The sequence below is a fragment of the Agelaius phoeniceus genome, chromosome 5 (genome assembly GCF_051311805.1).
Source record: "Agelaius phoeniceus isolate bAgePho1 chromosome 5, bAgePho1.hap1, whole genome shotgun sequence".
NCBI classification, from domain to species: Eukaryota; Metazoa; Chordata; class Aves; order Passeriformes; family Icteridae; genus Agelaius; species Agelaius phoeniceus.
This window is the reverse complement of record NC_135269.1, coordinates 17779626-17803842: the sequence shown is the minus strand read 5'-3', so window position 1 is coordinate 17803842 and position 24217 is coordinate 17779626. Positions and strand designations below refer to the sequence as shown.

At 45.8% G+C, this 24217-nt stretch overlaps 1 protein-coding gene and 1 non-coding gene across 8 annotated transcripts in view; both read right to left on the bottom strand.

The window, feature by feature from the left end:
• The window catches only part of LOC129119895 (potassium voltage-gated channel subfamily A member 5), a 197799-nt gene extending 179619 nt beyond the window's left edge, over window positions 1-18180 (bottom strand). For all 7 annotated transcript variants that reach the window (XM_077178434.1, XM_077178433.1, XM_077178432.1 and 4 more), the window contains exon 1: window positions 14348-18180. In XM_077178434.1, the coding sequence (XP_077034549.1) occupies window positions 15904-17799 (1896 nt within the window). In that variant the 5' untranslated portion in view covers window positions 17800-18180 and the 3' untranslated portion in view covers window positions 14348-15903. The remainder of the gene's footprint in view (window positions 1-14347) is intronic.
• On the bottom strand, window positions 11273-11347 carry LOC129120133 (small nucleolar RNA SNORD66). Its single transcript, XR_008534194.1, has one exon. It is a non-coding gene; the product is annotated as a small nucleolar RNA SNORD66 (small nucleolar RNA).
• Window positions 18181-24217: the final 6037 nt, after the last annotated feature.

Genomic DNA, 24217 nt, shown 5'->3' with positions numbered 1-24217 from the left:
GCACTTGCAACCCTTTCCTTAAGGAAAGTACAAAAGTGCCATTTGCCTAGATTGTTTCCACCTTCTCCAGCTCTATTTTCCCCAGTTTAAGCATTATGGACTGGCAGTGATACCCAGCCTTATATAAGAGACCACAGAAACAGATTGATTCATAATTTAGGCTCTAAACTGACAGTGGGGAATAACTGCCTCATCCTGATCCTTTTCAAAAGTGATTTTTGCCACCAGTTCAAAAAACAGGGCTCAGACAAACCCTTGCTCCATCCAACCAGCAGTGGGAAAGTTTACCAAAATCAGCACCAGTGCTATTTCATCCTCTCTCTGTCTGCTGAAGCCAGTTGCAAAACATCCATTCAATTCTACAGCAGATTAGGTCTTCAGAGTCGAAACACAATTTGAATCAAGTAAGGGTGGAGTGGGCATCTCTCTGGCCCAAATTCCAGTCACAGAATCACAGAATGGTTTGGGTTGGTAAAGATCATCCAGTTCCAACCCCCTGCCATGGGCAGGGACTCCTTCCACTAGCCCAGGTTGCTCCAAACCCCATCCAGCCTGGCCTTGAACACTTCCAGGGATGGGGCAGCCACAGTTTCTTCTCTGGGAAACTTGTGCCAGGGCCTCACCATCTTCACAGGGAACAATTTTTTCCTGATATCCAATCTAAACCTGCTCTCTGCCAGTGTGAACCCATTGTCCCTTGTCCTGTCAGTCCAGGCCCTTGTCAAGAGTCTCTCTCCATCTTTCCTGTGGGCTTCCTTCAGGTCCTGGAAGGCCACAGTGAGGTCACCCCAAAGCCTTCTCTTCTCCAGGCTGAACAACCCCAATTTTCTCAGCCTTTTTGTATGGATGTTGATCATCCCCCTACTGGATTGATCCCAGGGGTTAGTGCTCTGCAGTTAAGAATGGGAAAGGTTTTTTCATCCCTTCTAGGATTAAGTTATTCTTCATTCAATGCCTATGAAATTCGGCAACAGCTACAAAACAAGTGGTGTTGAGCAGCACAGGTCACTCTCAATGCCACCTGTACTTCACCATGGGTGATACCAATGGCCCTCAACACTCACAGCTGATAAAAGGAATGCAGCTCATCAAAAAAATGTTGCTCAGCACCTTGTTGAAGTGTTCCCTTGTGCGGACAACAAATTATGGAGATGGCATGTCTGTTTGCAATGACTTCAGTGTCCTCCTTGACTTCTGAGATGACATTTAAAAATGGGGACTGTCTACCAAGGAAAAACCCATGTTTGCCCTGGTTAGTCCCTGCACAGCAATTCTTATTTAAAATAATAGAGATTAAATTTGTTTTGGTATTCCAAAGTGGACTACGTTACTCATAAATCAGGCCTACCCTTATTCCACATGTGATTATCCACAAAGGTGTGTGCAACATTTTGAGTCATTGTAATTAAGAACTATATTTTTCTGATTCCCATTCAGATCATGCTTCCCAAGTGTTCCCATCTAGGTGAAACCTTACGGATTTAGAAAAAAAAACCTCTCCAATCTCCGGTCATTCTCTAGAGAAGAAAAATTGCTGTAAATTCTTGCCTGTACAATCTGAAGAGCTACAGTAATGTCCCTTTTACATTCACTGCAATTTCCACAAACAAATGTAGCAGGAGCAAAATTCTGCAACAGGAACTACAAGATGATTTTCAGAACATACATGTGTTGTGGCAAAGCCCCAGATACACTTCTGTTCCTAAATTTGATTTATCACATAGTTATAACAAAAGGAAAGGCTCAGTTATGGTGGATTTTGCCTTTTCTTTTTTCTATTTTCTTTTTTTTTTCCATTTACTTTTTTTTTTCTTTTTATTTTTTTTTTTCATTTTCTGGAAGATATGCTTTTGTAAGACATTTCTTGCTTTTAGCCTGTGTTCTTATAGCATTATTTTGAAAAGCCACTGGGCAGATGGTCCCCAAATGTGAGTTAATAACTTGTAGGTAGCTTTTGGGGAAGCTTTTTGAAATCCCTTCATGCAAAATGATTTCACAAACTGCCTGCATGCCATTCTTTAGCTATTTGAACCGACTATTTCAAAATGGTCAAGATAAAAATGGAAGATTACATTCTATTTGTTTTGCAGCAGGCGGCTACACTTATTTCACCATGGTGAAAGAACATAAAGGGAAAATAAAGCACATACATGGCTTTCACTGAACATTTTTCTAGATGTGTAAGCCATGACAGACTTCAAGGTGAGGATGTTTGGGCCTCTACCTCTCTTCTGCAGCAGTTCCCACCTTTCAAAATCAGGTTGGTTTTTGAGAGAGGCTGAATGTTCAACACAGGCTGAGTGTTCAACAGTCATGACTCAGACTGCACAGCATCATAAGAATAATGTAAAAATCGGATTTCAAACAGGATGCTCTTCTTCTTCCCCACTGATTTGGTACAGAAACCGTGTGCTTTGCATAACATAAAGTCAGAAGTGTTGATTTTTTCTGGTCTAGTGAGCATTTCATCACTGGTTTTGAACAGATTTCACCAGAAATCCATCACTGACAAAATTCTGCAGCCTTTCTTAACAATGGCAGCAAATCAAATGCCTTCTGATCCTCACCCAGATTTGCCTGTGTGTGAACCAATCAAGGATGACTGCCCCTCTCTCCAGGGTGATTCATAGCTTTAAAAAATAGAACAAAAACATAGACTATTTTCAGTTGGAAAGGCCCAACTATCTGAGCACTCCTCTCCCAGTGTATATTGCCCAGCATTCCCCTGTTCCAGGCACAGAATCCAGCATTTGTTATTGTTAAATTTCACCCCATGGCTCACAGACCAAATTTCCAACCTCTCGAAGCCTCCTGGCCCTGTAGAAAGTCAATAGCACCTCCCAGTTTGGTGCCACCAGCAAATTTCTCGTGGTGTGTTCAAATGCTGCATCCAGGTCACTGATAAATAACTGAACAAGACTGGCCCTAGACTTGAGCCCTCAAGAAACAAGGCCCAAGGTATAAAAAGCCATCAGCTCGGAGCCCCAAACTGATACATAAAGCAATTGGTGTTTTTCCCTCAAGCACAGCAAACCCTCACACCTTAAGGGACCAGGAAGTGACACTTCCTTCAGGCGCCAAAGTTTTGAGGACAAAGGACAGCTCTGAGATGCACTTTCCTTTCAGAAGTCACACATTGCTAATAGATATGCACCTATATTTTCTTTTTAAAACACCCAGCTGCTTCACTGCTCACAGAGAGAAAATACATGAGGGCTACGAGCCACATTTTATATGACATCACTGGAAGGGTCTAATCCAGAAACTCCATGATGGCCACAGCCTAAAAATGTAAACAAAGATCCATTCTTATGAACTCTTCCCTGGAAAAGCCTCCCCTCTCTTCCTCCTGCCCCTTCAAGCTTACCACTGCAGTGCAGCAGAAAAGGATACAAGCTTTAAGCACAAGGTTTTCTTTCCTCAACATTTAAAGGATGGAGGGAAGGAAGGAGGGAGGAAGGAAGTGTCGGGAGGAAGTGTCAGAAGTGTCGGAAGGAAGGAAGGAAGGAAGGAAGGAAGGAAGGAAGGAAGGAAGGAAGGAAGGAAGGAAGGAAGGAAGGAAGGAAGGAAGGAAGGAAGGAAGGAAGGAAGGAAGGAAGGAAGGAAGGAAGGAAGGAAGGAAGGAAGGAAGGAAGGAAGGAAGGAAGGAAGGAAGGAAGGAAGGAAGGAAGGAACTCTGCCTCAAGATACAAGGCACCGTTTGCCTTATTTCTCAGCACAACTCTGCTTCTTGCTGTTACCCTGTAAATCCCATCTAATTGGCATTTGTAGCACTTCAGAGAAGTCTGTGAACATACCATGGTCTCTCCTGTGTTGAGAGAGCAACAGTTTAGGACAGGTCATGCCACAGCTTTTTCCTAAGAGAAGCAGTTTTAATTCCAGTCTTTCTTTCCCCAAGCAGCCAGCTACCTTTTCAAAAGCTGTAAAAAGAAGAAGCCTTAGCTTCTTCAAGGCCAGTGTCCTTTTGTCAAAGCTGGTTGCAAGTGGCTAACAAGTCCAAAAGCTACTGATGAACAAAAGAGTGACTAAAAACCCACCAAACCCTTCTCCACACCAAACCCAGCTCAGTCCACTGCTGTCTGCAGAGTTGAGATAAACTTATTTCTGCAGTGTTCCGCAGAGCCAACTGTATGTGAAAATAGCTGTACCCAAATTTGCTGCTAAGGCCACCACTAAGCCACGGTGTCCTTGTGTGGGGAACTGTCCCCAGCACGAGCCAAGCCTGGGAGCCCTACTGGGGCCAGAACATGTACTCCATGGGACATATTGGCATCACCAGCAACCCTGCTGAAGGGTGCTTTCAACTCTTGCATCCAGGTGGTTGATAAATATGTTGAAGATGACTGTTCAATAAGGAGCACCAGGCACAGCCCCATCCACTCAGCCTGGAGTATGGAAATCAGCAGGGAGATGATGATGAGGCAGAGCCTGCTGAGCCTGCAGAAGAGAGAGAGGGATGTGTGCTGGGATGACTTTATGATGCTCATATCCCCATTTGTCTGTTTAGCCCAGAAATGAGTTTTGCACCTTTTAGACTGATTCTGAGAGCAAAGGGGGAAGAGAAGAAGTGCATAGTTTGTTTTCAGGAACTGCACTTGCTCCCCTGCATCCTTCTCCTGGACTGTGTTGTCTGCAGCACGGACAGACAGCAGGACAGAGCTCTCCTTTGCTTTTAGTTAGTGTTTAGCTAGCAGAGGCAGAGAAGTTCCCTGGACTGTTCTTGGGAACTGTTCTTGGAACTGTTTAAACCTGCTCTGGACTGAAAACCCAGAAGAGCACTGGCAGCTCGCACCTGTGGCCCATGGGCCCAGGCTGAGCCATGGCATTTCCAGCACCGGAGGGACTGATAAGAGACTGAGTGAGCTGAGCTACAGCCCACCAAGGGGACTGTCTGAGTTTGTCATGTCTTCAGATTGGCAAGACGTTTTATTTTTTAATATTGTACAGTTTTTTTGTGCTGGTGAATGCTTTGCCTGTTAAATAAACAGAGTTCTTCCACTTTTCTCCAAGGAAATATTTTCCTGAACTGTCTGGACAAGTGGCTGCTTGAATTTGCTTTCTAGAAGAACCCCTTTGGACGTTTCCTCGCAAATTTGCCCTAAACCAGGACAGGATGGGAGAAGGATGGTGTGCACAAAAGCACCCTGCCACTGTCCTTGGGATGGCTGATGTGCCCACCAAGCTGGAGGAGAGCTGTGCTGGCTCTCTGGAGCACCCAGCCAGGGCTGGCTCAGCACATTCTGATCCTGCCAGGCAGCAGGGCAGGCTCAGCACAGAGCTGCTCCCTGAGCACTGGCCTCAGTGGAGAGCAGCAGCTCCAGGCTCCCACCGAGACCCAGAGCCAGCAGCTCAGCGGGGGCGGCCTGCAGCCCTGGCTGGAGATGGAGCCGTCTGTCTGCAGCGAGCTGATGCTGCGCCCTCAGTGCCTGCCCTGCACTGCCCTAGCCCCTGTGCCACCCCCTGCTAGCTCAGTGTGAGCCTGCCACCTGCCAACAAGGCATTTGCTCTGATGAGGCAGCAAACACCAGCCCCCCACAAAGCCTATAAAAATTGCTGACATTCGCAGCACCACGAATCAGCTGCACTCATCCTCCCAATTCCACCAGCACACCGGGAATTAGAAAGCTGCAGGTTTGGCTCGCAGCAAGCCAGCTCAGCTCTAAGCTGTCCTGTCCCAGTCATGTCAGTACCAAACTAGAAGGAACAGCCACAGGTCAAGCAGATTTGTTTGCACCACTTCACAGCTCAACCTTGGAAAACCCATTTTTTGCCAGGAACTTCTCTGGTCATTGTACCTCCCTCTGGGAAAGATGCTAACTGGCTGTTTGTCATCTGATCAGAAAGGGGAATTGAATAGTGCCTGGCTGAGTCACAGCCTGCTGAAATTAATTTCTGCCCTCTCTTTAAATTGAGAAGGCATGTCTGGCACACACCTGAGCAAGACACTTTATGAGCAAGGCTTCTTTTCAGTACAGGTACCTGGCTCATGGTTCCTCTCCAACAGAGACTAAGACTTCACAAAATTAGCCATTGGCAGCACTCCCAGGATATTTTTCCATTCGCACATATTTCTAAAAATGTCAACTCCAGTCTAACCATTCTCATCTGGGGAGTCTGACATCAGATGTACATTAGCCCAGGAAAAAAATTACCCAAAATGCAAGCCCCTTCTAAAAAGGAAAACAAATTCTAAATATGTTATACTGGCTCCTCCTCTGGGCTCTCTGCAAATGAGAGGAGGAAATTTTACAGTGTGATTTTACAGCCATGATGATTCAATTAGAAAATCAGACAAGGGAATGGGGATGGATTTTACAGGGATGAGAAGTGGATGATATGTGATATTCCTGTTCAGGCCTGACTTCCTGTTTATTTGGGTTTGCTACCCAACATCAGACAAAAAAAAGTCTCAGGCAGGACCTTAAGAGCCACGTGCAGTCCTGGAATGAAATCCAGACTGCTAAACAACACTGCATCTGGCTGTGGGAGAGCTTCCCTAGGGAGAAAGCATTTTGGCTTGAGCATTTTGTTCCAGTCATCAGTCTCTGATTATTTTCTCTTCCAAATTTGGACCCTTCACACCCCTCCCCAGCATCACCTGCCTTGCCTGAGGGACGAATGTAGCCAGGACATCATGCTGCCATTTGGCCACACTGAGGCCAGGCAAGAAGTGATATTGTTTCCACACTGTGCCCACAGCACGGTGGAATGCCGTCAGCATTCCCTCACTGCTAAGAGAGATCTCTGTTTAATTTGGGCTGTCAGGAGTCAAGGAAAACAAAGGATGTGACTGCAGAGCTCAAGTCTATCTGAGCAGGATTCCTGGAATGGAATCCAGTTGCCTTCAGTAGGACTAATCTGCAGCTACAGAGTGAACAGAGTGCAGGGTGTGCTTCTGAGATATTTCAAATAAAAGTTTTGATGAATGCTGCAAAAATGGCTTTGCAACTGCTGTACTTCTGGGAAATAATTAGAAAGCCCTCCTCTCTTTACTGGCTCTGATGATGATTGCATCTGCTTGCCTCCAGGATGTGCTTGGCATCCGAATTACACTTTTGCTTTCTTGCAAATCTTCATGTTTTCTACATACACATTTTCACTATGTGTCCTGTCTCTAAATATTAACACATAAATACAATAAACAGAGTTTTCAGCCTTACTTGATGAAACAGACCTCAAGGAGTGATTCCCTGGCACAAAAAGTTCCATCACTTTTTCTAGGTGGTGTACCTCAGCATTCCAACCACCACATTCTCTTGGTCTTTTCTATATCACACCCACACTAAACCATGTGCCCACATATCTGCTGAAGGAAAAATCCCATCAATAGGTTCACTTGTCCTTAGTGGTCCCTTCAGACTGATTTACTTCTCAACATCTTCTTAGGGTGGTTGACAGCACTGACATCTTAAACTATTGTAGTTAGAGCTGTCAAGACCCAAGAATACAGGAAAGATTTTAAATGGAAGTTTATTTCTACTTTAGCAGAAGGAAGTAGGAACTTTGCTTTTTCTTCTCCCTCTGACTGTATTAGACTCATGTTTCATTCTCTGGGGACCACTGGCATGTAGGCTCACCTTGAAGCCACAGAAGAATTCTAATGCTGGCCCACTTTCTGCCTGTGCTGGGTGGTCCTTGGTTTCTTCAGCACTAGAATGCAGAGTGTCCCCACTCTTTTTTGTTTGTTTGTTTGTTTGTTTGTTTAATTTCCAGTAATTTTGTGATGCACCCTGCTGGACAGCAAGACCAGGGGATATGCATGGCCACCAGGGCCTCAGCTGGAATGCTAAGCAGAGTTAGAAGATGCAGTGACTGAAAAACAAGATGCAGCCTACACTAGGGCCAGGCAAACAGGAAAATCCGCCAAAAACCAAAGCAACAGTATCCCATTCCCACTGTCAGATCCACTTGTGCTCCTCTGTGTGCGTCTGGAATAGTGTGGTGATTTTTAGTTAAAGTTGCATATAGACGAGTGCAGGTGGAAGCAGAATTAGATGAGAAAAGATTTTGGCAGGAATAGCTGTTCTCAGCGAATAGAGACTGATTATTGTTTAAGAATGTGCCAATAGGGGGAAATGTGTAAAGCTTTTAAGATACCCCAAAAATTACCTGAGGGCAAGAGGCATCAAAGCAGGGCTGTATTTACACCTGCCACCTCCAGAGTTTGAGGGAATGTTCCCAAGCAATTAATCACAATCAACTACACTTCAAGGCTCCTGGCCATGCTGGTAAGTCTGTACCCAAGCACTCTCTTGGGTAGTGCTTGGGTACAGACTTATACTTCCTAGGCACGATGTGGGCATGAGCAGAGGTCAGGAAGGGAGCCCAGCAGGCTGAGTGCCGAACACCTTGTTTCAGAGCGAGCCTCTGGCAGCAGGAGCTCAGCCTGTCTCCTGCCAGCTGGCCTCAGTGCCAGGGAATGGTCCTGGGCACATTTCGTTTTCTAATATAGATGCAGTCAGGATGTCTATGAGAATTTGTATCTCCCCCTCAGTGGAATATCCAGCTTCCTTTTTAAGAACAGAGCTACTCCATTTTCCACTAGCAAGAAGCAGTGCAAATGCTATTTTGAAATACCCAGCGTTTCCAAGCTTTCCAGAGAGACTTCTCTCTCGTGCTCCAGAATTCTGCACTTCTCAGACTCTGCTCCATTGTATGGATGTATCACTGAGATGGAGATACTCTGGGAGACAAGTGGGAATCTGACCCAAATTTTGTTGGTCGCTGGAATTTACTCTGCCAGGCCTGCAGGAAGATGCCAGTGCCTGCCTTAGATCCACACTTCAGCACATTCTCCTGAAGGCAGGTACCTGTATCCTTTCAATGAACTGGGCAGACTTTTAAAACATGATCCTGAGAGATACTGTGCAGGTATTTTGCCCAGTGGCTGAAATCTCTCCCCCAGAGACAACTGTGGGAGCCAGTCAAATGTTTGTATAGCTCAGCTGTGGATTCCTGCTATTCCTTTTGCTTCCTCTGTGGCTAAAGGAACGCTCTCTCCTTCAGAGCACAGAGGCTAAGCTTAAACTAGAGGGCATTCCTTCCCAGAACAAGCTTTGTCACCTTCCAGACTCCCTGCTTCTCTTTGCACCATTCCCTTGCATAATAAAACACCATGTATTTTCACAATAGCCCCCTTGTGCAGCACTGCCTTGAAAATTACTGTTTTCTGAACTGAGAAACTCATACAATTTGCTCTGCAAATTCCTGTTAAATGAATCGCATTCAATCACACCCCATTAGATTTTCAAATAATTTTAAACAAGACAGAAAAAAGAATTATAAGTTTATGTTGCTTAAATAATTCAAATAATTTTTCACCTTTCCAATCACAGGCATTTCTACCTATACTTAAGCAGGGAGGAGGAAGAGGAAGAATTTTTAAATGTGTTGAACTTGCTTGAGAGCATTAAGTATGGTATAATGTAACCAATCTCTACTGACTGAAGAGAGCAAAGCAAGCCCTGGTATGGATTTTGCGATATTTTGTAGGGGGATTACTGTGTGCTAGGACACCATCACTGGAGTGAAATCATGCAAAGGAAGAAATTTTACCTGCTCCTTGTACATATTACACTCTCAGACCAATGTAGTCCATTTAAATCCCATCTTTTCCTCCAGCATCTTCATGGAAACATCAACCCTGACATGAGTATTTATTATGCAGCTGTACTGTCATGAGAAGAGCTGCAAGGTTCCATTGCATTCCTCACCCACAGGAGTGAGGAAACCACCATTCCTGGCCAGGGTTGGACATGAGATTTAAGAGAAGAGACCTTATATTTCAACATTTATGTCCAAACTGGCTTTATCAGAAGACGGGAGAAGGTCAGTCAACCACTGTCTTGAGAGGGAAATTATTACCTGTTTTCATCCAAGGTGATTCTCCAGCAACATTCTTTCCAATGTCAATTTTAAGACAGTCACAGCTGTTTTCCAGAATATTGCAAATTACAATCTCCAGGGCACACCAAAATTGAAGCACAGAAATAAGATATATCTTTCTTTTTTCTCTTCTTTCTGTCAATCAAGTGTTAAAACTGATTTATTTGGAAATATCCCCCTAATGACTGTGAATTATTTATAGAGAAGACAACTTGCAGTTAACTTTGGTAAATTTTAAATTCTATCTGGAAAATTATTAATTCTGCAGTAACCATAAAGACTGTGCGCTAGGAAGCCTAAGCTTTAATGAAAACACTTTGTTGCCTTCTATTAGATCAGGTAATTTCTGGGGCATCCACAGCTTCTCTGGGCAACCTGTGCCAGGGTCTCACCACCCTCATAGGGAAAAAATTCTGCCTAATATCCAATCTAAACCTACTTTCTGTCTGTCTAAAGCCTTCTTTTTCTTTAAATAAGTTGATATTTCTCTTCAAAACTTCTAATTCCAATTAATTCCTTATCAGCTTTATTTTTTTCCTATTCCAATTAACATAAAAGTTTTTATTTCACATTATCTCAATGGCTACTATAACCACATTTTTCACAATATTTCATCATACAAATATTAGGTATGTTCTGGTCAATGGGCCCACAGAGTTACTGGAGAAATTCGGTATAATGAGCTGACACACTGATGTCAGGTGGCATGACCGAGGTCCACTGTAGGGTGCCAGCACCCTGAGGTCCCAAATTTAGGTCAGAGAAACAGAACTTTAACAAGCTGATCAGAAGAACTAGGGACCAGTTAATGCATACAGAAAGAAAGTAAAAAAAACAAAAACCAAAAAACAACCAAAACAAGCAAACTTCAAACAAAGCAACCAAAAACCAAACATTACAGAACCTGTGAAAAGACTAAATGGCACAATCTAAAAAAATATTTAGTAGTGCTGCATATAGCAAAAGTCATGGCAGAATAATTTTGGAACAATTATTTTAATTGGTCATAGGTTAGATTATTATAAAGACCTTTTCTATTTCATTTTTTGGACATTTGTAGCTGTGGAGTGAGGCTGGTAGTCATTTAGTGACATGGCTAAAGCTGAACCAAAGGCAGGCAGATGCTCTTAGAGCTTCATCTCCCTGTTTCCCTGCTGCCCCTCTGTCCTCAGGGGAATCAGCCTCATTATTCCTGAGCCTTCCCCCACACCCTGCCTGCCACACAACATTCCAATCCCGATCCCACAGCCAAATGGCAAGGCCAAAGTCTTGATGAGGTGCTTAAAGCCCTCCTTCTGTCATTCCCTAAATATGGCAGCAACCACCCTGAGGCCCCTGCCAAATTCCACTCCTGTTCATGGCATCTTGCTAAATGGCTGGATCAGATGTCATCAAGGCATCTCGTCCCTCACCACAGCTCAGTGGCACTGTCACATGCCACTAAATGCTCTCCTCATTTGACCTCAGCACCAGCTTCTTTAACACTGACCAGGAAGAAGAATTTCTTCACAGAAAAGGTTGTCAGGCATTGGAATGAGCTGCCCAGGGAGGTGGTGGAGTCACTCAAAGGCATTCAAGAAGCAACTGGACATGGCACTCAGTGCTCTGGTTCAGTTGACAAAGTGGTGATCTGACACAGGTCGGACTTACTGACCTTTGAGGTCTTTTCCAACCTCAGTGATTCTGGGATAGGTTTCAGAAGAGCCAGCCTTTATGTGCACGCAAGTGTCACCCTCTGAGAATGCTCTGACATGTGCTTTGCTCCTTAACAGGAGGTGAAGGGCAGTGCCTGGAGAATGTCTCAGTACCTCCACCAGACCAGCAGTGTCTGCAGCTGGAGAGGCCAGGGAACTGCCAGCAGGAGTGCCATGTTCTCCTTACAGAGCCCAAATGAAAAGAGCACACAAAAGAGGGATTTGTTTGTGCTGCTCAGAGCAGCATAAAGTCCCCTCTGTGTGCAGTGACCCCACCAGATGGATCATGGTGCACAGCTGCTGGCATCCAGTCCTTGCCTGCAGAGCCACCCAGAGTCATGCAGGAGACCACAGGGGGAATCTCTCTTCCCTGAGATCCACATTTTAGACCTCTCAGTCCAGTGAAACCCACTCCTATTTGTGCCTCTCTGAGCCCTGTCCCCCTTTGAAAGGTTTGGACTTCCCCTCCCCATCCCTTTCTTTACCCTGTGCCACAGAGCGTGGTGCAATTGTTCACAGAGCGCCGGGAGATGAATGGTGTTATATAACTGCTTGGTACTATTTTATCGTTTCTTAGGATGATGGAAAAGTAAAAGGGAAAAACCTTGGGGTCAGGCTAAGCAAATTAAACTTACATTACTGGTGACCCAAAAGAACATTCACTTCAGCACTCCCAAGAATGCATTTTAGTGCACAGTGTCCCACATGAGAGGACAAGCCATTAATAACTACAGCATGTGTGGGGTGAGGGAGCTTTTCTTTTGCAGCTCCTAGCCAAAAGAGTTTACAAAACAGTGTTGGTTTGTTGTTTGGCTGGGTTTGTTTGGGGTTTTGATGTCTGCCATGATCTGCTATTCATTAAGTTCTGACATCTTGATGCCTTTGATATGGCAAAGAGGTCTGATTCAGCCTGCTGTTCATTGCAGGTCAGTTAACATAAATTAATAGTGGTTAGGTTGTATTTCCTTCTTGTGATGGGCCTGGAAGAGAAAACTCTCTTCCTGTCTCACATTTCCAGGAGCCTTCTTGGAGGGATTCATTTCTCTCTTATACTCTTCTGCAGCACAAATCTGCATCAGCATATTAGGTGACTGTAACATGTACCCACATATTTACCCCAAAAGCCAAGGGGAATCCATGGCTTCAAGGTTTCAGTCCTGTTTATAACTTATCTTTAAATAACCATCAGAGAATCAAAGAATACCTGGAGCTAGAAGGGAACCACAAGGAACATCCAAGTCCAACTCAGGATCTCAAACCTCAAAATCATAAAAATCAGTGAATCTAAAACACCTGCTGAAAATTGTGTTGGTTTAAGCATGTGTCTGTGCTAAATGCTCTGTTGAACTGGGTTCAGACCATGTTCCTGGTCACATTACTCAGTGCTTGGCAGTAGTACCTGTGATTAGAAAGCAAATCCTTTACTGCCCTATAAGCCAATAGAAATCATGTATTTATTTGTAAAGGTGTCAATACCAAATTTGCCTGAACTGTGCTTAACATGTTAGAAACCCAAGCCAAGCAAATTTTTTTAACCATACTTTGAGAATGATTTCTTTTCTTTCTATTGGAAAGTTCTGTTGTTTTGTTATGGAAAAACACAGCATATTCAAACAGAAGGCTGAATTTAATTTCCTATCAGATGAGTGAGCTCAGGCAGCCACAGGAAGAGAAGGCAGCATTTGAACTTGAGTTCACTTACTTCCATGAGGAGAGAACCGGTTCAGTGAAAGCAACAAAAAGACACAAGGTGGGAAGAAAAGTAAAAAAGGAGGGGGAAAACCAGGCCTTCCCTTTGTGTCACCAAGATCAGCTTGACCCATGTCCCATAGCCCTGATCTATTTCACCTTTATCAGCTTGCTGCACTTTGGAGATGTAATCCAGAACCGTAAAATCCTTACACAGGATTCCAAACAAGTGGCTGTGTGGACACAGTGCCCCTCCTGCGAGGAGCCAACAGCCCAATCCAACATAACACACAGTTGGAAGACCAAACTCCGGTGGTCAGGCAGGTAAGGGTAGTAGTTTCAGAAAGACCACCTCAAAACTATCCCGAAAGACTCACTGCAGTTGTTTGGTGCTTATTCAGGCCAGTCAGATGGATGTGATCACCAAGAGCAAAGCAAAGCACTTGTCTGAGCAAAAAGCCTTACTCTAAGTCCATCAGTGACCTAGGTCTCAGCACGTGCAGCAGAGTTACACCACTTTGTTTCATCTGAGATTCTGCCTCACCAAAGAGCTGATTCTTCACTTCCCTTTGGTGCAACAGCTCCCACCAAGGCAAACTGGAGATCTCCCCAAGTCTGTAGTGCAGCTGCACTGGATGCTTTTCCTGTTAGTCTTGTTTTAGACAGCTCCTCAGCACATTACAGCCTCATTCTACATCTAGCTAAACAAGCAAACCAACTAAGAAACCGACATCTAAAATTCTAAAATTAATGTGAAAGATGCTGTTCTCTGTTATGAGATTCAAATTCCTTCCCCTCAGCCCTGGGTTTTGGGCTGAGCACTCTGTTAATGAAACGTATGACTTGCTTGACAGTTATTTTACTGACTAGGAGAGAAAAAAACATCATGCATTTGGGCATTATCATTAAAGAGCAAGGTCAGGGACAGGAAAGCAGCATTTGTGTCTGGGGGAGAGAATGTCAGAGTGCTGCCCTGCAAAGCTGATCCCAATTTATCTCAGAACATAGATGAGGTACTTGAATAAATTATAATCCCAACTGAGCACTTATTTATATTAGAAAATTTGTTAGCAACAAACCTTGAGCAATGTTGACAATCAAGCCTTCTCTTCTCTGCTACTCTTGCTGTGCCACAGGATGTGGGAAAGGCATGGACCATCCTTCAGCAATACAACAGAAGTTGGAGGGGGAAACAGAGATGTCCTTTGCAAGAGAAATTTTAAGAAAACTCTTTGAGCTAAAGAGCAACTTTTTGTCGGTCTTCAGAGTTAGCTGTGATCCTGATGAAGGCAAGGTGTCACTCGTCTCTCAACACCCCAACTGTAAAATCCACAGCACTGAGAAGGTTTTGTTTGGAAATACAAGAAACCAGGGGTGTGTTTTGATGAAAAGATGGTGCTTTTCATCCGTGTCCAAGAGAAAAGCCACACGACGGTTGTTGAAGCAGAACAGCACGCCACGTTCAACTCCTGAAGTGCCATCCACTCCCAGTCTGAGAGAACTAAAACCAGAGAACTGTGTACACAAATGGTGTGTGCATACATAAAGGTGACTGATACACATGCTCAAGCAATCTGGAGTACAACGAAAACAGTTCTGCAGATATTACACTCAGTATTCTACTTTCTCATTGTGCCTATCCACTCCCTCGTGTTTTTGATCTGTTGTGCACTTGAAAATCTGTTCAGATCACTTTAGATTTGTTGTGCACTAGATTTAAACCAGTAACAGCAGAAGAGTGTATTTTTTTCCTTTAGGTCTCAACAATATAACAAAGATAAAAAACTGTAAAACCACAAAAAAAAAAAAACCTGAAAAAGAAAAGTTGCACATACTTTTTTGAGTGAGGCCAGTAAGCACACGACTGAATGACTTAGAAATTCTGAAACAGGAAGGTAACTAATAAATTTATAAAGAAGTATATCTACAATATTTAATAATTTAAGGCTCACAAGAAACTAACATATCAATGACAACAGAAGTTTTCTGCTCTAGGGTTCAAAGCACCAAATTCACTTCACGTACAAGATAACCAGATCTGTGCTGATCACTACTGGAAAACTCAGAAAGTGCTGATTTGCTAATGTTCCTAGTGCTTTAATGCTATCATATTTCACAGGAATAAGAAATCTCCTTTCAACCATAAATACAGTCATACAGATACAAAATATATTTGAATAATTCCAATTTGAAACTGTAATACAAAACCCCTCCACCTCCTCCCTCCCATCCCCAATCCATTCATTCTCCACACACACATCCCCCCAGTTCATTACACTAAACTCAGGATCAACTGAATTGGTTACAAATTACCCATTCAAAACCAATGACCATTTGCTAAAATAAGTTTCTAAAAATTAGATTTTTCTCTGTCATAATTTACCAGCTCCTGCATGGAGTGTAGCTTATTCTTAGTCTATTTTAAAAATAGGTGACCCTTTGTGTCATGGAAAAAAACCACAAAAACATGTATTCCTGGAGGACTGCTCAGGATAGTGATCAATTTATAAAATACAGCCTTATTGACTTTTTTATGACTTAAAAAACTAATTGGTACTAAAAGAGTAATTGGAGTAGCAAGTTTCTGACACCAGAAAATCCTTCTGCCCCTCTGAACTCTAACCGTCTCCTCTCCTCACAGGTCTGTTTCCCTACTGGTGTCCAGACAGAGAGCATAGAGGGATTTTCTGAGATCTACATTACTTTTTGCTTTGATATTTGCTTTCTCTAAGGAGCTGGTGCCATTGTTGAACTCCTCACTGTTTTCCAAGTGCACAACAGATTTGTTCAGAGAGTTTTTGCTTGGTCTTCTCTTCACTTCTCCCCCTGCAGTGCTGCCCTGAGCACTACTGTGTTCATCTTTGAGGATAGCCTGCTCTTCGTGGTCAGTCTCTCGGTGGTAGAAGTAGTTGAAGTTGGACACAATGACAGGGACAGGGAGGGCAATGGTGAGCACACCAGCGATGGCACACAAGGAGCCCACAATCTTGCCCCCCACAGTGACAGGTCTCATGTCCCCATAGCCCACAGTAGTCATGGTTACGACAGCCCACCAGAAAGCATCAGGGATGCTGGAGAAATGAGACTCGGGGTCATCAGCCTCAGCAAAGTAGACAGCACTGGAGAAGAGGATCACCCCGATGAAGAGGAAGAAGATGAGGAGGCCCAGCTCCCTCATGCTGGCTTTCAAAGTCTGTCCCAAGATCTGCAGCCCCTTGGAATGCCTGGAGAGCTTGAAGATCCTGAAGACTCTGACCAGGCGGATGACTCTGAGGATGGCCAGGGACATGGCTTGCTGCTGGCCCCCACCCCCATTGCTACTGCCAGCCCCGGGCTGCTGCTGCTCGTGGGCCAGCTCGGTGCCCAGGGTGATGAAGTAGGGGATGATGGCCACAATGTCGATGATGTTCATGATGTTGCGGGAGAACTCGGGCTTGCTGGGACAGGCGAAGAAGCGTACAAGGAGCTCAAAGGTGAACCAGATCACACAGGTGGTCTCTATGATGAAGAAGGGGTCAGCCAGGCTACTGGGTGGCTGCATGGGTGGGGAGTCCCCGGGCGTGCCATTCAAACCTCCACCTTGTGGGGGCAGAGGTACGGGCATCTCCCTCTCGTCTCTGAACTCGGGCAGGGTCTCCAGGCAGAAGGTGATGATGGAGATGAGGATCACCAGCACGGAGACGATGGCGATGGCCCGGGCTGAGCTGGAGCTCTCGGGGTACTCAAAGATGAGCCAGACCTGGCGCTGGAACTCATTGCGGGGCAGGGGCTTCTCCTCCTCTTTGATGAAGCCCTCGTCCTCCCGGAAGCGCTCCATGGCCTCCTCACCCAGCTGGTAGAAACGGATCTCGTCGGCGAAGACGTCGATGGAGACATTGACGGGCCGGCGGAGCTTGCCCCCCGACTGGTAGAAGTAGAGGATCCCGTCGAAGCTGGGCCGGTTGCGGTCGAAGAAGTACTCGTTGCGGAGCGGGTCGAAGTAGCGAATGCGCTTGTCGGGGTCCCCCAGCAGCGTATCGGGGAACTGGTTGAGGGTGCCGAGCTGCGTCTCGAAGCGCAGCCCCGAGATGTTGATCAGCACCCGCTGATGGTGCATGGCGCCCGGGTTGGCCGTCGCCGCGTCCTCCTCCTCGTCGCCCGCCGCAGCCATGGCCATGCCCCGGCGGTGTCCCCCTTCCTCGGACGGCCCCATGTCCACGGCGGGGCGCGGGGCGCGGGGCGGCGGCCGCGGCGGCGGCGTGAGGGCTGCGCGGAGCTCCGCCGGCCGCTCGTCGGGGCCGCTTGCGCCGCCGCTGCCTCCTGCGCGGGGACCCGGCGGGGGCCGCTCCCGCTCCTCGTCCCCCGCGGGCGGCGGCGGCGGCGGCGGCGGCGGCGGAGGGGCGTTCTCCTTGCCGTCGCTCAGCTGCGGCGAGCCGGCGAGGTGAAGCAAGTTGCCCCGCCAGCGCGCCCGGCCGCCGGCGGTCGCGGCATCGTCGCCGGCCGCGATGGCCGTGGTGCCGCCGTTCTCCAAAGTCACCAGCGCGATCTCCATGGGCAGCAGCAGCAGCAGCTTCGGCGGCGGCGGGAGGCAGGCGCGTCTGAGGCGGCGGGCATGCTGCGCTCGCCGCCCCGGTGCCCCTGCCGCCGCCGGCCACCTCCGGGCGGCCCCGCTGCCCTGCCTTGCCCTGCCCTGGCCGACCCGCCTCCCCTCACTGCGCCGCCGAGCGCGGCCGAGCGCGGCCCGGGGGAGCCGCCCGGGGACCCGGATATGAACGAGCGATCATTATATTATGGTCGCTTGACGTCAAAGAGGATCCCTTCTGCTCCGCGCTCCCGCGCAGGCAGCGGCAGCATCCCCCAGGGAGCTGGGATGCCGCATCCCCCCGCGCCCCGCCCCGCCCCGCCCCGCCGAGGGGCTGCGCGTCGGGGCGCGGACGCGCTGGGGCGGCGGGGCCCGGCCGTGGGGATACCCACAGGTGCCCGGGCGAGGGATGCGCGGCGGGAGCACCGCTCCGGAGGTGCGGGAGGCCGGGCGCCGGCCGTACGTGCGCCCGGGCAGGGGGCTGGAGCTGCCCTCCGGGCCGGGGGTGCGGGGCACAGCGCTCTCCGCTCCGCATCCCGCGGCGCCGGGGGATTACGGGGCGGCCCCCGCGCGTGGATTTGCTCGCCGCGAGCGCTTCTGGCTGCACACCCCCTCTCGCCTCTAATGAAAATCAAACTGAAAGCCCCGGGGATTCCGGGCTCCTCTTGGCGTGTGTCCCCCCCTCCCCATTCCCCAGCGGAATAAGAACAATGGAAGGGATTGCTTTGCGTTTGCTCTCCCCGTTTCTGCTCCCTCGAGTTTCTCGCTGAATTAGTGCGGTTCCAAAAGGTGCTTCCCAAGCCAGCAAACGACATTTCTGCCGGGCTGTTTTCATGTTAACATTTGCAAACACTTTTCCCATTGATGCATTCTTAAACCCACATCCAAGGCTAAAACATTTCAGTAGATGCACATTTTATTAAAGAGAAGCGAGCAGCTTTACACAATGATGCAATTTCAGTAATACAGTCAGTGCTAAGATCCTACTTGCTATATTCAAGCCATAAACTCATGTATTCTTCTTAAGGTCTGCAGGGAAATACAGTAAATATGTATATAAATATTGTAGGATTAGAACCTATAGGTATATATACTCTTGTGGAGTTCCTGGTTTTCTAACAAAATTGATTGTGACCATTTTGCCTTCCAGTTGGCATCACAGTGACATTTTTTCTTAAATCCTTATGTTACCACTCATAGCTCCATCAAACACTTCACCTAGATTCACTGTGACTAGTGGCTTCCCCCTAATTTAAAACATTACCTCTGTGTATGAAATCTGCCCAAAGATATTAAAAGCAGTGCCAAAATAGAAAACCATAATTGTATTAAATGGTTTCTGTAAGTGGTGGCTTGCATTTTATCTCCGAGAACTGAGCACAGAATTGCCAACCTGTTTTGCCAGTGTGCCAGTGAATAAACGATAGCTTTACACACACCAGTAATTTCTAGAAGCAAAATTATGTAGAAGATAAATTCTTCTTTCAAAATAGCGGCCCTTTGATTTACAGTTATTTAATGGGATAACATATTAAACCTGCAAAATATAGGATAACACCCTCTGGGACTAGCAAAACCCATGATAAATACAGACACACCACAGACACAGCTGTGCACCCCAATAAGGAGTGGCTGATCTGCTACCAGTGCATATCAGGGATTACAACCAGAGTAGGGCTTGCACACTCGAAAACTATTCTGGTTTTCCAGCTCTGCCAGCAGGGCATTTGCCCTCCAAACATTGCCTCAGGAATAACCATTTATTATTTCAGGAGAAAACATCCTCAGACATCTGTGATGGTGGGCACCACTCAGAGCAGAATAAAGTGTAGAGAACAGCAGTAACTTGCTGCCTCTCAGATGTTTGTATCCATTCTGCCATTCCTTTATCAATAGCAGGGAATGCCTGGAAGGGACCATACCAAATTTAAGTTCTAGTTCAAGTTTGTAGCTTTTCTAATTATCAAGTTGCAGTGTTCACATCCTGAATTTGAAGGCAGATGGGATTATGCTAAAGTGCAAAGAAAACTAAAGACTTGCCCAAATTCACTTGGATTAAAGCCTTGCAGAAAACCCTATGAAGAAAATGTACATTATTAATTGACAGATCAGAAAAATGCAGCTGCTTGTACAGCATTTTGAGTAACTTGTAGCTACTTTCTTTGCAGCTTTAAAAGGCCTGAGAATCTATTACAGTGTCTGTATGTGTGGGTACAAAAGAAGAGCAGAGAAAAGGGACAAGAGAAAGTGGGAGGATGATGTTAAAGGGGAAGGAACATCTACTCCAAGCAGGAAATTTTAAAGGACAATTTTTATTTAATAGCCCTCATTTTTTCAGCTCAGTGTAAAGACAAACTCTTGAAGAGAGTTTGGCAGCAGAAAGCCAAGGTACTGGAGAGAAACGATGACAGGCAGACTAGAGAATAGTACTGAGATGTGCTACTAATGTTTTAACCAGGCAGTCCCTGAAAAGAATTTATTTGTCAACATTTGTATTTGTGATTTAGCCAGAAGTTGAACACAGGAAATCAGTCCTTTACAATCCTGCATATCCACAACAAAACCTAGCATTCACTGCAGCACCCACTGTGCCATTCCATAGCAGGTGTGGCTGCTAGGAGCTGTCTTCAGTGTCCCACAGCAAGATGAAGGACCCATCCCACGGAGAGGTCCCATATGCTGAGAAATGAGCCGTGGGGACTGTCTGCAAGGGCTGCATTCACCTACCCACACCCAAACTCACTCATACACGCACTACACTCTCTGGTACCTTGACCGAGGACACCCTGGGGACATCAGTCTTCTCACAAATACTACCTCTTGGGCCATCCCTGTCACTGACAGGGAGTGGCAGCATAACAAAAACGAAAAAATGATGCTGAGCAGTGAAGAGGGGCACACCAAGCTCTTAAGGCTGCTCACAGCCCTCCTCCTCCTCAGTGCTGATGGGAATCCATGTGCCTTCCTCCGCACATTTTGTGGGTACAGGGACCCCAGGGTGACATGGGTGACTCCCTTTTTTCCTTTTCCATATGTTGACTAAAAAAGGCGAGGTTGTGGCAGATGGTTAGGAAATCATCTGAAGCTGAGAGGAAACCGAAAGGGTTAAAGGCAAATCTGTGCCTCTGCCACTTGGTTAATTCCTCGGCAGCCTCATCCAGTGCTGAGAGGATTCAGGCCAGAGGGAGGCACTGCCACAGTCCCGAGGGGAGACCCTAGAGAAAGGGTTTCCTGTCCAGGAGGATTAAGTACCAGGCCATTGACAAATCACAATAAACATCTGGATGGAGATCTCCATCTATCAAGCCCTAATCCATGAAGCTATTTATTAATGAATTCAGCACATTCACACTGTTCTATATATAGGGCTGGCTATCTTTCTAAATGTTTGGCTTCTAGGTGGTTTACATCTGTATCAACAGATTTTTATTTTTTGGGTGAAGCAATCTACTGTATTCTGCTTTTGCTTGTTTAATTGTTTAGAGTAATTCTTTTGCCTTAAAACAAACAAACAAACAAACAAACAAACAAACAACACAGCCATGTTTTCTAATAGTATATAAAAAAATCCAATAGCTAAAACCCAACCATGTCCCTGCATTTTATATTGCTTTGCAATTTTAAGCCCAAGTTCCTCTAGAAACTTTCCATCACACAGGGATGGAAAAAACATTAAATAGTAATTGATTTTCTCTTCTGTATTTCGTTTTGATTAAAATGAGAATCCCTCTCATTTATCTTCAGAGAGAAAGTAAGCACAGAGTAAATGGTCTGCTTAATTCAAAAGTAATTTGATTAGAACATCCATAATTTACATTGACTGGAACAGCAGGAAAGATGCTGAGCACAACCAGATATCAAGCTAATTCATTTCAGCAGCCTACTTGCACTATGCTTTACATCTTGTTCATGTAAACTGCTCGACGAACATCTAATGACCCACAGTTTGTAAGAGGGAGACTTACACACCACCGTGCCCTCAAAAGTCATCTGTTTGTAGGATTGAATAACACTCCTGCCCCCAGCAAACATGGCTGTGGAGCTGAGCGTGCTGCTTTCCACACAGCTGTGTCAGCCTCATCCGCATCCTGAGTTGCTCCAGCCTTTGTCACTCAAATTGGTAGAACCAGCATTTGGCCCAGAGGTTTTTCACAAATCCAGCTGTGACAGCTTATTTTCAACCCATCCTCAAAGCTTTGGACTCTACCAGACAGCATGAGCCATCCAAGCTTGCAATTTATAATTTCCTGCCCCTTTTGACTTCCATTGCTTTTCTGTGGTGTAATATTTAATTCCAGGGACTTGATTTTAGAGGGGAAATCCCATTTGGTGTCTTTACTCTCTGTTAAATTACAGGAGCACATAGCTGTGCTTTCAGGTTTTTTGTTACAACGAGATTGCTCAGTTGGACAGTTCCAATTAGGACAACCCAATTTTAAAACAGGAGAACAAAGACAAACAACGGCAATCTGAAGGAGTAACCTGCAGAGCCTCTCAGCTATACCACTGCACATTTTTTCACTGCCTGTGCAAATACCCTCACAAGTTAATTTTGCTTGCATCAATGCTTCTGTAACAGCTGTGCTCCATGCCATGCTTTCCATACAGTTTCTGTATGGAAAGCATGGTGTTTCTGGGCAAAATCAATCCCTCCTTATCATTTGACTGAAAATACTTCATTTTCATCCTGTGCCATCAAAGTCATACCAACGAAAAGCTCTTACTCATTCAAGATCAGGCCATTCACTCAGGCTGTGAGGAAGAGGAACAGGAATAAATCAAAGGTTTCATGTCTAGAACAAGTGGTGACAGTGGTGTCTGAATTGGGTGATCAGTCACTTCAAGCTGTCAGGTGACAGATTTGTATTTTCATGTTTTTTTACCACCTATGTGGCCAGTGACACTCCAGAAACCATTGCTTTGTCATACATGGACACAAATTAACCTGCATAGGCTGCATTAAAAAAGATAAATGGCATGTTTACAAATTCATGTATTTTAAGAGTGGAAAAGCAAGGATTAACCTCATTCAGATTCTGTGCTCATTTACAATTTTTAAGCAGTCATGAATCAAGGAAAATCAAAATATGTGATGGTTAGTCTGGTATAAAATTATGAGTGAACTTAGTTACTACATTCTGAAAACATTATAGTGAGGGGAAAACTGAGGTTGAAACCTACTCATGTATAGGAAAAAGAGCATTAGATTGCTTTTACTCATGTATAGGAAAAAGAGCATTAGAGTGCTTGTGAGCACAGAAAATTTAGCCAGCTGCAGGAAATGCTCTACCACAAAACTAGGGGGCCAAAGGTACTGATGGTTTAAGCAGGAGAGAGTAGCATTGTGTGTTTTATACAGGTTTTTTGTTGCAAAGTTGGTTATTTTTTGTAAGTCGAGATTATGGTTTTGTGAGGAATGAAATCCTGGAGATGAGAGCTCTTTTTCAGAGTAGTAATTGGTAGTTGATGTTAGTGAAGTTGATAAAGTCTTAATTTGAAGTGTTGGTCTGTTGTTAAACATTGAATGTTAGAGTTCAACGACTTGCCTTTAGTTGCCGTTGTTAAATGTTACCATTTTACCCTGTATTTGTATCTCTCCTCATCATACTCTGTATTTGTACCCTGTGTTAGTCTGTTAAACATTGAATGTTAGAATTCTAAGACTTGCCTTTAGTTGCTGTTATTAATGTTACCATTTTACCCTGTATTTGCATCTCTCCCCATCATACTCTGCATTTGTACCCCTTTCTGTCTCACCCATTGGGAACCACTTCCCCTGCTCCCCTGCTCCCAGGAGGCCTTGCACCTGGACTGAATTCAAATGAGAGGCTGTGAGAACTATATGAACCCTCTCAAAACAACAAACCAGCACATAAACTTTGACTTTAACCCACCAGAACCACACTAAGTCACCCACTCTTGACCAGAGCCGGATTTCGTCCTGTCACCATAACTTTGATAGGACCCAGCTTGGAGGATACCCCTGGGCTACGAGCCAATAGTGCAGCTCCAGCTCTGCTGAAAGATGAAGCTGCACTCCTCTTCCTCAGCGTCGTCCAGTGGGAGCAGCAGCAGTGTGCGCGACCCCTCGGGTTCCCCACCCAGAGCTGTCTTTAATAAAGGCCTTTTAAAGGAGTTGGTCTCCTGGCCCTATTTATCACAGCTTGGGGACTCGTCCTGGATAGTCACACCCGAAGAGGACTGAGGATGGGACAGCTGCCTGCCCTATTGGGCCTCCAGGGATCAGCTGGCTATGCCAGGACCTTGGAAGGCAGCCTGGGACTAGCGATGCAGAGGAGCACCGGGACCTGGTAAGAACTGGTGGCAGGAGTTGGAGGCAAGCGAGTGGGGAGTGAGTGAGACGGGGGCCGGCAGCTCGGACCCCCAA